This window comes from Bubalus bubalis, chromosome 12 (genome assembly GCF_019923935.1).
Source record: "Bubalus bubalis isolate 160015118507 breed Murrah chromosome 12, NDDB_SH_1, whole genome shotgun sequence".
Taxonomy (NCBI): domain Eukaryota; kingdom Metazoa; phylum Chordata; class Mammalia; order Artiodactyla; family Bovidae; genus Bubalus; species Bubalus bubalis.
Genome location: NC_059168.1, coordinates 40,353,670 through 40,367,539, shown reverse-complemented (window position 1 = coordinate 40,367,539; position 13,870 = coordinate 40,353,670). Strand labels below are relative to the sequence as shown.

General features: G+C 32.4%; 1 protein-coding gene across 4 annotated transcripts in view; it reads left to right on the top strand.

Moving 5' to 3' along the window:
* The window catches only part of FANCL (FA complementation group L), a 91,450-nt gene that overhangs the window by 50,997 nt on the left and 26,583 nt on the right, over window positions 1-13,870 (top strand). For all 4 annotated transcript variants that reach the window (XM_044925927.1, XM_006070296.3, XM_006070299.3 and 1 more), the window contains one exon: window positions 4,489-4,557. In XM_044925927.1, the coding sequence (XP_044781862.1) occupies window positions 4,489-4,557 (69 nt within the window). The remainder of the gene's footprint in view (window positions 1-4,488; window positions 4,558-13,870) is intronic.

Sequence of the window (13,870 nt, the reverse complement as noted above, 5' to 3'; positions counted from 1 at the left end):
TTTGTCTTCAAATTTTATTTTTTGATGAATTACCTTTGTTCTTATTTCTGACTTCCCACCACACCCCAAACACAGACCCATACGTATGGATACTTTTTATTTTCTTGGCTGAAATTTTTTTACTTCTGGTTTTAAAAATTTTGCAGAGGTTATATACCTCTATTTATAGAGCCCTTACAGGCTAGTGATCTATAACTACTAATTTTATTGGCATAATGCATAGCTATTTTGTCATTTTTTAATTATACATTGTGAATTTTGAGAAACAAGTAGAACAAGCAAGTTCAGGATATTAATCATATACTTAGTTATCACTGGAGAAACATTAGAATTTGAGAAAACCAGGTCATCTAACTTTTTTTTTGTTCTTACAAGTCATCAATCAACTCTATTTCAGAAGATTATAGTGATGAAAAGATCAATTGTGTTTGTCCTTTTTAAAAATGTGTCTGGCATTTAAGCTTTTCATGAAAGAATTAATATATAAAGCTGTGCTGGGGTGACACAGAAAAGTTGATATCTTATAGTGCCTCTATATCAGACAGATTGAGAAACAACTCATTCTTTTCTTATACACCGAATGTTTATAGTTTTAAGATTCATATGTGATAAGTTTTGAGAAAATATTAGTGGGATATAAATATTAATTGTAAAATAAGTTACATGAATATTTTTATTAAATGAAAGTGAAAACACTTATTTTCCTTTTTAATTTTAAAAAAAAAATTTTTTTTTTAAATCAAGGAGAAATCTGCCTTTATCCTTCCAAAGGTCACATACTGCCAGTGGCAAGGTTCTGTCAGTTTCTTCAGAGTTTGATTTATTTATTTATTTTTAAATATTCTAGTATTTTCTACATTGATAAAAGTTTCTGCTATGAAGACCAAAATGAAGAATTTAAAATACATCCTATCCTGATTCTATTTTTTCTGATAGCCTCATTTCTTGCCATCTTTTCTACTGAGAATGATATAAATCTTACATCTATAAGATTTTATTATTAATTCTAATTAATGATATTTTTGATAGTATTCAGAGGGAGGATGTGTAGCCACTAGAATGGTCCATCCTCTCTGCTTTTTCTTAAAATTTTTCAAAGTAGATAAAGGTGGCCCTTTTAATATTCCTCTGGAGAATATTTTCAGGTGTGAATTTCTGCAGCAGCAATAGCTATACAGCACTATTATGGATGCTCTGGCAAGAAAGAAGAGAAAGCATTGAGTTTTTAAGAAATTAGGAAGAAAAATAATCTGCATTTTTAAAAAAAGTCAGACACTAAATGAATCTTATATTGGTATGACTTATTAGTCTTAAATTGTCCATTTAGTTCAATTTTCATAGAGACCAAAGTTGTCTTTCAGGTGTGGTAATTTATTTCTTAAGAATATTTGGGATTGTTAGTTAAAAACAGTAAAAGCTAAAACTTACATGTTAAAGGGTCCTTAATACAATGCAAAATCTTAATCCAAACTGAATTTTATAGGGTCAGGCTTATTTTTTTGACAAACCTTGCAACATGGTTATTTTTGTAAATACACAAACCTGTTTCTTTTATCTGATACTTTTTGATATCTAGTAATATGTTTGTTTTTATTCTTGAATACAACTCTACCAGTTCTGGCCCTCTGCCTCACTGTCTCCAAAAACCCACAAAGAAAATTAATATAAATTCTGTCCAGACTTCCTCTATGAAAAGTGAACATATAATCAAAAATAAATACCATAAGGAAATCAGTTGAATTTGGCATTTTTATAAGTGTATTTTTAATGCAGTATTTACAGTTCATCCTAAACCATAGTCTTTTCTTTATAAAAGAGGTAGCCCAGAGCTTCCTTAGCTTTGGTCAAGATCAGAACTGCTTGTAAAACAAATCATAGGTGTTTCTGAGACTGGGCACTCTGATGACTATTTTTATAAATAGTCTGCTGCAATTTTATGTAGTATTCTGCCAGGGAGTCCAGTCATGAATTGAGTTGGGTTAAATTTTTCCTTAGGAACGTATGCTATAGAGTCTAATAAATATTGTTCGTTATGAAAGTATATACTCAATATTATATAATTATATTCTCTTACAGTTATTAATTTGATTGAATTGTTTCAAGTGAGACTTGAAAAACTATATTAATTACCGTACCTATTTTTCAGTTTATTTCTTTCTGTGGAGCTTTAGTTATTATTATTAACTAGATTTCTAAAGTAAAACTTTGACAATCTCTAGTGGCTTGAAAAATACTGAATTTGATAGTCATTTTACAGTATCATACTTAGCTATATATATTATAGTTAGTGTTACTCAGTGGACATGAGTTTGAGTAAGCTCTGGGAGACGGTGAAGGAGAGGGAAGCCTGGTGTGTTGTAGTTCATGGGGTTGCAAAGAGTCAGACATGACTGAGCGACTGATAACAACAACACAGACAACTCCAAAAATGGGTATCTAGGGATGCTACTGCATGAGTCATGTTAAATCATCCAGAATTATATAAATTTGTGCCTTTTAGGTTTGATACAGTTATGTAGTATTTATTATATAAACAGAATTGATCTTGAAGGTGAATATAATACAATATTTATACATTGACTTGGTAAAGCCAACTATTTATAGATCAGTCTAATTTATTGCATACATATTTGTAGGTTTGCATAAATGTACCTAAATATATATCTGAATGTTATCTCATATATGTGGAATCATATTTATTTTAACCTGCTTTTTATTTAACTCCTTGTGGATCTCTTTTTTGTTTAATTCCTTGTGGCTTTCTTTATCAGTACATATGTGCCATTTAGTACCGTGAGCCCTATTTGAATGTAGGATCATAATTCTCTTTTAACATAATGTGCCATATATGCTTAATGATTTCCAAAGTTACAGGTACTTTTTACTGGGTTTATCTATTCTGTATACAGTAAACATTAAGTTCTTAACCTTGATTGATGATTGTTTAAATTAGAGAGTTGATATTGTTCATTATCAGCCAAATAGATAAATAGCAGCAACTCAAGGTAAATTAAATGTTCTATTTTTGACCCAAGGAGGTTTTAAGTTTGTATTTTTTTTTTTTTGGCAGAAAATTCACATTTTAGAGGGAAAAGAGATTTTACAATGCTTTTGCTTGTGTTCTATTATTTTTACATATAAAACAGCCAGAGAAGTTAAATGACTTGTCCAAGGTCAGGAGTTAATTAGCAGAACCATAAACCAAAGAAAGCTAAGATCTCTGCCTGCATTTACTTTGAGATAATCACATGACTTGTAAAAATTGCATGCAAATTGTTTTTCTAGTAATTGCAGCAGTTATAATCGGAACATCATCTAATAGTTTGAATTGTCTGAAGTAGGGCTTCTTCTGTAATCTCAGCCAGATCTTCCTTTCTTCCCCCACAAGTTAGAGCATAGTTACATGTTTATATGGTTTCCGTGTATTTACCTTTGTGATATCAGTTCTGCATAGCCAGATTCCATTAGTCAGAGCGTACAATGACAGGTTTATTTTTAGCCAGCCTGTCAAAATTAAATGTTAATTCTTTTTGAAGCATTGATTTCAAATGGGCTGATGTTTGTAACAAATACTGTTGTGATCATTTTTTGTGCCCTTTTGCTATGCAGAGAAGTAGTTAAAAATAAAAGGTTGAAAAAAGTGAAAGTCTAAAACTTAGGTTATTTTGTCAAATGAGAGAAAGGAGTTTTCCTAAAATGAGTTTTCTTTTTAGTAAATTTAGCTTTTAAAAGAAAAGAAGTGAGCATTTTAAAAATTAAATGTGACTTTTAAGAATCCAAACTGAATCTTAGAGAAATCATATACTAGAATTCTCTAATAACAAAATTGATTTTAAGGAAGCTATCTTTTGTCTTTGTTAACTTAGAATTGTGGTTAGTCTTTTGGCTGGCACTTCTTGTATAAAACTATTGAGGGATTAGTTTTCTGTTTATCAACCATGAAAAGATTTTTCTTAAAACTAATATTTTCTTTTTCCTTCTTTTTATTTGTCTTCTCGCTAAAATTAAATGCTTTGTTGTGGAAAATACTTTAATTGGTAACTGTATGTGTTCATTTTGTGCATTTCTTGATTCTTTTAACAAGTATTGCCTCTTTAAATAGTGACTGAGGCTGTTTGAGGTTAAATTTTAGACTGAAAAGAAATGAAATACCAACCATTTTGATTTTTCATTTTAAAGATAAAGAAACTGAGATTCAGTGTGGTTTGCCCCTCAAATCACATTAGCAGCTGCCCAGAAACTGACTTAATTCATTACTCTGTATTCAAAACTGATTGGTTTGGCATCCCCAAATCAGTACACTTTGTACCTCTTGAGCTTGTTGACTGTTTATCAGCTCTTAACACCTTTATAATAGTAGAACCAAAATATATATAATACATTTGCATTTATAGAAATACTTTTCCTAATATATACAGTTTTTCTAAAATATTTATGTGAAATTGTCACAGTGAAACAAAAATGACCCTAATTTTATGCTTTTTTTAGTACCCTGCAGAATCACCAGATTGTGTTGTGGATATTCCTGTTCCATTTTCTGTTTCCTGGACACCACAGGTAAATTCTTAAATGTATTTTACGTAGCTAAAAAGCATTTTAAGTGGCCATTATAAAGTGGTTTTTTCAGTTTTCTTTAAACATTTATTCATAAACAGGATTTTGAGAGTGCTGCTTTCATATTTCCTAGCAGTTGATGTCCATTCTCCCTGCCCTCTGACTCTCCCCGCCTCCTTCCTCATCCTCCAAACACACCCACACAGACACCCCATTCAGCCTTTAGATCTTTATGCTTCATTTTAAATAAACATGAAAAAGCTCTGTTGACAGAAATTGTCCTTTAATTTTAAATCCTAAGGAGTTCTTTTATAAAGCAGTGAGCAGTAGGTTAAAAATTGGGTGAAATTTTTCAGACATAATATCAGAGAATCTTTTTCAGAGGAGAATGAGTTATGACTGAAAATATAAATCCTGCCATTTCTATTCAGTTTTTATTGTTTTAAAGTATTTGTCCTTTGTTTGTCCTTGAACTTATACTATATTCTTTTTGCATATGCTTTGGAATATTCTTACTTTGATTCTTTCTCCTGCTCCTGTCAGTTTAATTTCTCAATACATTGGTGATATCTAACAAGTTAATGTATTTAAGAGTGCACTGTAAATCGTACCATTATGTAGATAAAATGTGGTATGATTATCAATAGTTCTGTCATCAACATTGACATGTGTGACTTTTAAAGATCTGGCAGGATGGTGGTTAGGTTTAAAGAGAAATCTAATGACAGGTAATCTAATGTCTCACCAAGTAAATCGATACCAAAATGAAGAGAATCTTTCTATTCTTATGCAAAGTGAAAAAAATTCCTAGTGACATTTAACAAATACTCTTTGAGTAGAGGCTACCCTTATTTTTGTTATGAAATTTTGGTAGGTTCAAGTGAAAATGTATGCTTACATTTAAATTCTAATATATAGAATAAAGTAATTGTCTTGTTAGTTTAAAAAAAAAAAAAAAAGCCTAACAGCATTTACATTGTTTTATGAGGTTTCAAATATTAAATTATACCATCTACATTTAAAATATATTTTTGTCATTTTCTTCTTTAAAAACAAAACAGTCTCCCTCCTTCCAATAGAAATCAAGAAAACATAGCAAAATATAGGTGATGAAAAACACTATGATTTGCTTTTGGTATTGTGATATGTGTTATAAATACATAAGAAATACTGTGGGTTTTTTTTTTAAGAATTGGAATTGTACATAAATTGAATAGTTTTTGAAAAATATGACTATACATTTTCAGTTTTCCTCTATAAATTTTATATATTATGTGAGATCATGAGATAACATTGTACCTAGATTGTATTACTCTTTCCATATGTTATCTCTAGATTATAATTTAATATTTATCAAAATCCCAAAGTTGAAGAATATGTTTTTGATTAATTTCCTAGTTTTTTTTAACATGTTTAATCATGCAAGTTTTCCCTAGACTTTAATCTGTGAAGAAGTTCACATCTCCACAAAAGGACTGTTAGCAGTTACCTTATCCTGCCATTGAACAAAATTAGTTTGTGACTCTAACACTACAAAATCTTAAGAGCAATTTCTTCTAAATTTTGTGTCCCTCCTTAACACCAGCTAAGTACCTTGCACATACAAGCATGGAATAAGTGTTTATAATATTAATTCAAGTCCAGATTTAGATTTAATTGTGTCATATGTCAGGTTTTCTATTGTGTATTAGTTCTAAGAATACAGAATTAATTAGTAGTAACTGGAATTGCATCTTTTTTTTTAATTAAAAGAACATATTAAAATTCTTAGTATAGTACAGATAAAAATTTAGATATCATTTTAACCACAACTCACATTTGACATGTTTAATATTTATCACATTTGTTTCAGATATATTTTTGTCTCTCTTTTAGGAATAAAATGTTCTGGGACTTAAAATTTTACTCCTCTTTTTCTTCTCTCCTTTCCTTTCTTTCCTTCTGTCCCTTTCTAGAGGAAAATCTTTTGCCTGGAATTGATGTGTATGATATCCATGCATACTCTTTTGCTACATTTGTTAATGCCATATTCTGTAGTATTTTCAATCTTTTTTAAACAACATTGTTTCTGAGATTCACCCATGATCTGTGCCTGTATAGTACATTTTAAATGCTTTATAGCATTTCATTATATGAATCCATCAGTTAGTTTATTCAGTGTCCTAATGATGTGGTTGATCACAATTTCTTGCACAATTTCTTACTAAACAGTGCTGCTGTAAACATCTTTCTATGTTTCCCTTTATACATGTGACACTTTTAGAATGGTTTATGCTTTGAAGTGGAAATGCTGGATTATAAGGAGTGTACCTCTTTGAGATTACTAAACATTGCCAAGTTATTTTCCCAAATTGGTTGTATAGCTTTATACTCCTACCCAGCAATGCATAGTAATTTCTACTTTCCCACGCCCTTTCTAAGTCATTCTGATTTTACTTTGATCTTAATTGCTATCAAGAACTGATACTCTTTATTGTTGTGTTTATAATCTTTGCCTACTTAAATTTTTATCTTTTATTATAAGCAATCCTTACATACTTTGGATACTAATTATGTATTGGTTATATGGGATATAAGTGTCTTATCCCTGTGGCATGCTTTTTAACTTTGATATATTTTGTCAATCAGAAGTTTAATATTCAGTGTGGTCACATTTATCAGTCTCTTCGTTGTGATTTCTGCTTCATGTGTCTTGAATGAGAAAATTTTTTGTATCTTGTTTTAAAAAGATATTCATTGAAAGTTTATTGTAGAAGTTATACTTTTTTCACATTTAAATATGAGATAGGAATTATATTTATACTTGCCTTTTTTACATATGCTTATAAAATTTGGATGTATCTTCATTTGTGGAGGTCTGATTTTATTTTTCTTTTCCATATACTACTAAAATTGTCCATTGTTAGAGTTTAGCTGTACATTGTTAAGCATTTTGCTGCTATTTCCAGATGAACTCTTCAGTGTTTTAGACATGATAAAAGTGTTGGCAGTGTTAGTTTATGTTTTGAAAGTGTGAAGCAACATCAAACTTCTTTGCTGTGTGTGATCTTTTTTCATTGACCTATTGGAAACAATTCTGCTTGTGAGAATTACTATCTTTTTCCTTTTTTAAAACAATTTTTAAACAGTTGTGGTTCTTAAAGAATTGTAGTATTGTAGTCTAACAGCAAACTTACATTTAAAAGATTGTAAACAGGTGCCAGATAATTGATTTTAAAAAATTCCCTGTCTCCTTTTTGTACATTTCCTATTTGGATTCAGTGTTTCTGGACTTTAAACTTGGAAGATCTTTATTTTCCTTTCTTTCTGTAAAATAATAGGCATGACTTTGTGGCATCCATATTAAAAATGGGTAATTTTCCTTATGGTCCCTGTCTTCCTGCTGGGTTGATAATGTTTTGATGTATTTTTCTTTTGCTCTGATGAGAGGTCTGCTGCTGCTGCTCTGACATATTCATTTGGATGAATAATTATAACTTGCACAATGTCAAGCTGAAGATGGTAGGGTTTTGTGCGTCATGACAAGCCTAGTAGCCAGTGCAGGTGTCTCACAGCATGATCAGCAACAGCCAGTGTATTCTGGCTCCGAGGAGGCATTTAGAGTGGTAAGAAATGAGCACCAAGGGCAAGGCTGCTGCTTCTACTGCTGCCGTGCTATGTGCCAAAGAAACACAAAGTGCTTCTCAAAGACAAGTGACTGCACACCTCTTTTCACATATTTACTTTGTTTACCCAGTCAGTTTTCTTTTATAGATTTCAGCGTAGGAATGTAAGAGCATGTCATGATTTTTATCTTATTCTACTTCCCAACATCACAAACGCTCTAAAATGTATCTAATCTGCTGCCCTTTGGACTTGTATATCTAGATCATGTATATGAATAATGTTGACTGATAAGACCATAGGATGCTCTAATGTAAGATTTTACATGCATTGACATTAGTGATTCTGTAAAAACAAAATTACTTTTCTCCAGGTCGCTGATCAACCCAAAATAGATGCTAAAGTTGTACCTTTACCTGTAAATATGCCATTAAGGGTAGGCTTCAGTGCACTAGCCTTGTCATGCTGACTAGAATTTTCAGAGGTTGGATATGATATAGTAAATAGTGGTCATTATATTTTTTTATCATGTAAATATCATATTCTTGGGAGTAATGCCATAAATATAAGAAGAGCAAAACTAATGATAAAGCCTGTGGCTGATAATCTGATGGTGAATGAAGAAATTGTAATTAAAGGAAAACAGTCCTATTACATAGCAGTGAGCACGATCCATTATTTAGAGCAACAAACTAGCAGTTGGGTATCCTTGGTTCTTTTTACAGTTCAGCCATTGACTTAATTGTATAATCTCAAACAAATCCCAAGGCTGTTCTTTGCCTCAGTTCGTATGTATATGGAAATAGTGAACTTTTTGTAAGAGATCTTAAGAAAATAAACTTCAGATCAGATCAGTCGCTCAGTTGTGTCCGACTCTTTGCGACCCCATGAATCGCAGCACGCCAGGCCTCCCTGTCCATCACCAACTCCCGGAGTTCACTCAGACTCACGTCCATCGAGTCAGTGATGCCATCCAGCCATCTCATCTTCTGTCGTCCCCTTCTCCTCTTGCCCCCAATCCCTCCCAGCATCAGAGTCTTTTCCAATGAGTCAACTCTTTGCATGAGGTGGCCAAAGTACTGGAGTTTCAGCTTTAGCATCATTCCTTCCAAAGAAATCCCAGGGCTGATCTCCTTCAGAATGGACTGGTTGGATCTACTTGCAGTCCAAGGGACTCTCAAGAGTCTTCTCCAACACCACAGTTCAAAAGCATCAATTCTTTGGTGCTCAGCTGGTTTAAAACAAATAGAATGGTAGATGGAGAAAACGCTCAGTATCATACTGTATGGATCCTAAAGATATTCTGCTTTTTTGATCTACTGGATTATCTTTCTTTACGTTTTTTCTCTGCTGTCCTTGTTGGAGAACTCATAGAACTGGATTTTTGTTCAGTCTTTAATTGGTTAATTAAATATACTTTTGGTTTCTTGGCCATCTTATTGTTGCTTCAGTGGTATGGATAAAAAGACATCAACGGAATCATAACAAAGAAATTTAGTTCATTATTGAGACTATGTGATGTGATTGACCTGTGTGATATGGTTCTTGCTAACTGCTTCTCTTTCTTTTTTAAAAATAACATGTATTTTAAAAGTACCCCTACATTGATTCTAAAAAAAAAGAGAAAATAAAAGCAAGCAAAATTTTAAAAATGTGAAATCACCTTTAATGCCTTCATTTATAGAGTTGGAATGTCATTGGTTAATCTGAACCTGTGCTTATCACTTAACAAAATATTTCATTTTTTGGAAATATAATTGATAATGCTGTGCATTTATTATTCCAGATAATCTTTAGGATAATTTAGTTTTTACTTATAATCGGGTTTACATTTATCCATACAATTAAGAACTAATATATTCACAGTCTAGGAACTGATTATCTCTACATTTATTTAGGTCCCCCAGTTAAGTAGCTATAGTTTCTTAATCCACATCTTGTACATTTTTGTTGAGTTTATTCCTACTTATAATATAGTTTTTGTTGCTATTGCCTATTTGGTCTTTTTTTAAAATCGTGTTTTCTAGTTTATAATAGGGAAAGCTATTGATTTTTTTTAAAGTGTATACTCTAATAAAAATTGTATATGAACATAGTTTAAAGAGTTAGATTTACAAGGTTTTTTTTGTTGTTGCTGTTGTTTGTTTTCTTTTCAGACCAAACAGCTTGACCTAGCTTCCTTCCCACCTTTTTCTCCCTCTCCAGGGCCAACCATTTTTAATTGCTAGCTGATCCTTTTGGTGTTATAATGTAATTTGTATTATTACATGCTCTTGTAATTATACTACCTTTTGTTTGTTGGTTTGGTTTGGCCATTATCTGTTAACTTCCCACTGTAGATAATGAGGAATTTGCTATTTCATTTTGCTATTTCTTCTGCCTTTCCCCCACTCCAAACACATATGAATACTTCTGTGTTCTTTTTCTTCTCAGATGGTTATCTTGTAATTTTGATTAACAATATTCTGTTTACATTATTATGGTGAGCATATACGTATACTTTGCAGAGATAAGCTTTCTTGGTGGCTCAGAGGTTAAAGCGTCTGCCTGCAATGTGGGAGGCCTGGGTTCGATCCCTGGGTCAGGAAGATCCCCTGGAGAAGGAAATGGCAACCCACTCCAGTATCCTTGCCTGGAGAAGCCCATGGGTGGAGGAGCCTGGTGGGCTACAGTCCACGGGGTTGCAAAGAGTCCAACACGACTGAGCGACTTCACTTTCATGCAGAGATAAACCATGTAGCTAATTAGTATTCAATATTATTTTTCCTTTGTTGCCCCAGTTTTTGTTACCACCTAGAGTTAACAATCGGAGAAGGCAATGGCATTCCACTCCAGTACTCTTGCTTGGAAAATCCCATGGATGGAAGAGCCTGGTAGGCTGCAGTCCATGGGGTCGCTAAGAGTTGGACACGACTGAGTGACTTCACTTTCACTTTTCACTTTCATGCATTGGAGAAGGAAATGGCACCCTACTCCAGTACTCTTGCCTGGAGAATCCCAGGGACGAGGGAGCCTAGCGGGCTGCCGTCTATGGGGTCGCACAGAGTCGGACATGACTGAAGCAACTTAGCAGCAGCAGCAGAGTTAATTAACAATGGTCTATTTCATTTTCTTAGTTTTCTGTGTATTTAAAACTCATTCAATCCACAATTTTCCATCAGTTGTCTAAATCTACTCTTAATCATCTACATGGGGTTTCCTATTAGCTTTACTTTCTGGTAAAGTTCATCAATGTTTTCTGGTAACCTTCTTTTTGAGTTTTTTTTTTTTAATACAGTCATGTTAATTTCTAAGAGTTCACTTCATTGATATATCTTCTTTTGTCCCCAGAGATACTAATAATATATATCTTTTTTCCCATCTGAATAGTTTCTGTTTCCTTGAGTTGCTTTTTCTTATCATCTTTGGTTATTTGCTCTTGATTAAAAGTTAGCTATTATAAACTACTTGAAGGCTCTGAGTACATGACTGGGGGCTTGTCAATTGTGAACCTCATTGTAGAATCACCTGAGTAGATCTCAGAATAGATTACCCCAGATGTCAATATTTTAGGTCTTTTTGATCTATTGGTCAGATTTGTTGAAGAAGACTCTTTTATTTAGCCTTCTGCCCAAACAGAAAATGCTCCCTTATGGCAAGAGTGGTCCAACACTGCTGGGCAAGAAACAGCAGTCTAGATTAGTAACAGTTAACCCTCTTTCAATATACATTTATATTATGTTATATAATTGTATATATAAACACACCCACATCCATATATGACAAGTAATTGGTATCTCTCTCTTTGTATGTTGAGCTACATATACTCTATAAAGACAATATTTCTATTTATATGCAATAGTCAGGAAGTATTCTGGTGTTGAAAAATGAAATAGAGATGATTAATGCAAAACAACCACCAGTCTCACCAGGTTCTCTGGTTGTGGTAGATGACTATATATACATTGTAACATAAGTAACAAACTAACATAACATATAAAAGTAATATATATACATTGTAACAATATTTCTCAACAGAAATATTGAGAAATACTGTTGGTCTTACAGTGGGCTGGTTAATGTATTACTAATACTTGGACTATAGTTTGGAGGAAACCAATAAAACATTCTTATACAGCAAGTGTTCTAGGTAAAAGAAAATACATAAGTATCAGTCTCCAAATGGCTTCTTAACATTGTGATTTATATTTTAAAATGCTTTTGGATAAAAAGGATTGTCTTAGCTTATCAGGAAAGCAATTTTATTTCAACACAAACACAATTTTTTAACATTCTCTACCTCATATTTTGTCACTGTCAGGGACTCTAGCAAATTAATAACTATGTCTATTTGTACTTTTTTTTTTTAAATCCAAGGGCTATTTTAAAATATGTGAATATTGGTATATATGTGTGTGTGTGTTTTAAGCCATCCGTTTGGAAGAACAGATACCCATATTGAAAATAGAGTTCCAGTAGACAGAAGACAGAAATGATAATTCAAATATGAAAGATGCTAATTCAAGTATGATCTTCTAGAATCACTAATTAATACTCTCAGCTATATATACTTACTTTCATCCTCTTTTTGTGCTTAAAAAAAAAAAAGTTGAATATGAGGAGCCAGACTAACTTAGCAGATGGATATAATGAAGCAAACCAGAATTTTGGAGTTGGTAGATAGCAGAGGCAATGGAACAGTATTTTTTTTCTTTTTTTTTAAGTGATGTTCCTGTTAGCATGTAGTTCCCTGGCTCTGGCTGTGAAGGTAACATTGATAGCGAGCAACACACACATTTTATTAGTCTTGACTTTCTTGAAAGCAAAGATTTTTGTGAACATTTATTTCCTTATTTTGTTGTTTTTAGTGTGAATAATAACAATTAGATATAGTCAACTTTTTGATGAGGGTAGAGTAGAACCTTTTTGTGGTATGTCCTACCTAGAACAAAAAGCTAGACTAGTTTGCTTTTTTCTGATTGGCTTAATTTTTTTTTTATTATGTAGAACTGTATTTTAATACAAAGTAAAGGAAGGTAAAAACAGTTAACACGGAATATTAGAAATGTATTTGAACCAAATAGTAAGGGGTCTTAAGTAGCATTGTATAAGACGTGGTTTTTCTCAGCGTTAACAATCTGAGAGATACAAATGGATAAACAGCCACAGGGGTTTGTTCATCAGTCAGGCTCAGGCTGCCATGGTATTGTAGGCCTATCCTGGCATTCTTAGCATCTTTATTATTTTTTAAAGTTGTGATAAGATACACAAAATTTACTATCTTAACCATTTTTAAAGGTGCAGTTCAATGGTATAAAATACATTCATCAAGTTGTTGGCGACCTTTACTACCATTCATCTCCAGAACTCTTTTCAAATCTTGTAAAACTGAAACACTATACCCATTAAACAGTAACTCCCCTTCTCCTCTTCACCAGTGTCTAGCAGCCACCATTCTAGTTTCTAACTCTATAGTTTGACTAAACTTAAGTACCTTACATAAGTGGAATCATGCCGCATTTGTCTTTTTTGACTGGCTTATTTCACTGAGCATAATATGCTCAAGGTTCATACAAGTTGTAGCATATGTCAGAATTTCCTTCCTTTTTAAGATTGAAAATATGCCATTACATGTATATAACCACATTTTGTTTATCCCTTCCTCCACTGATGGACTTAAATTGCTTTCACATTTTAGCTCATGGGAATAATGCTGCAAGTGAACATGGATGTG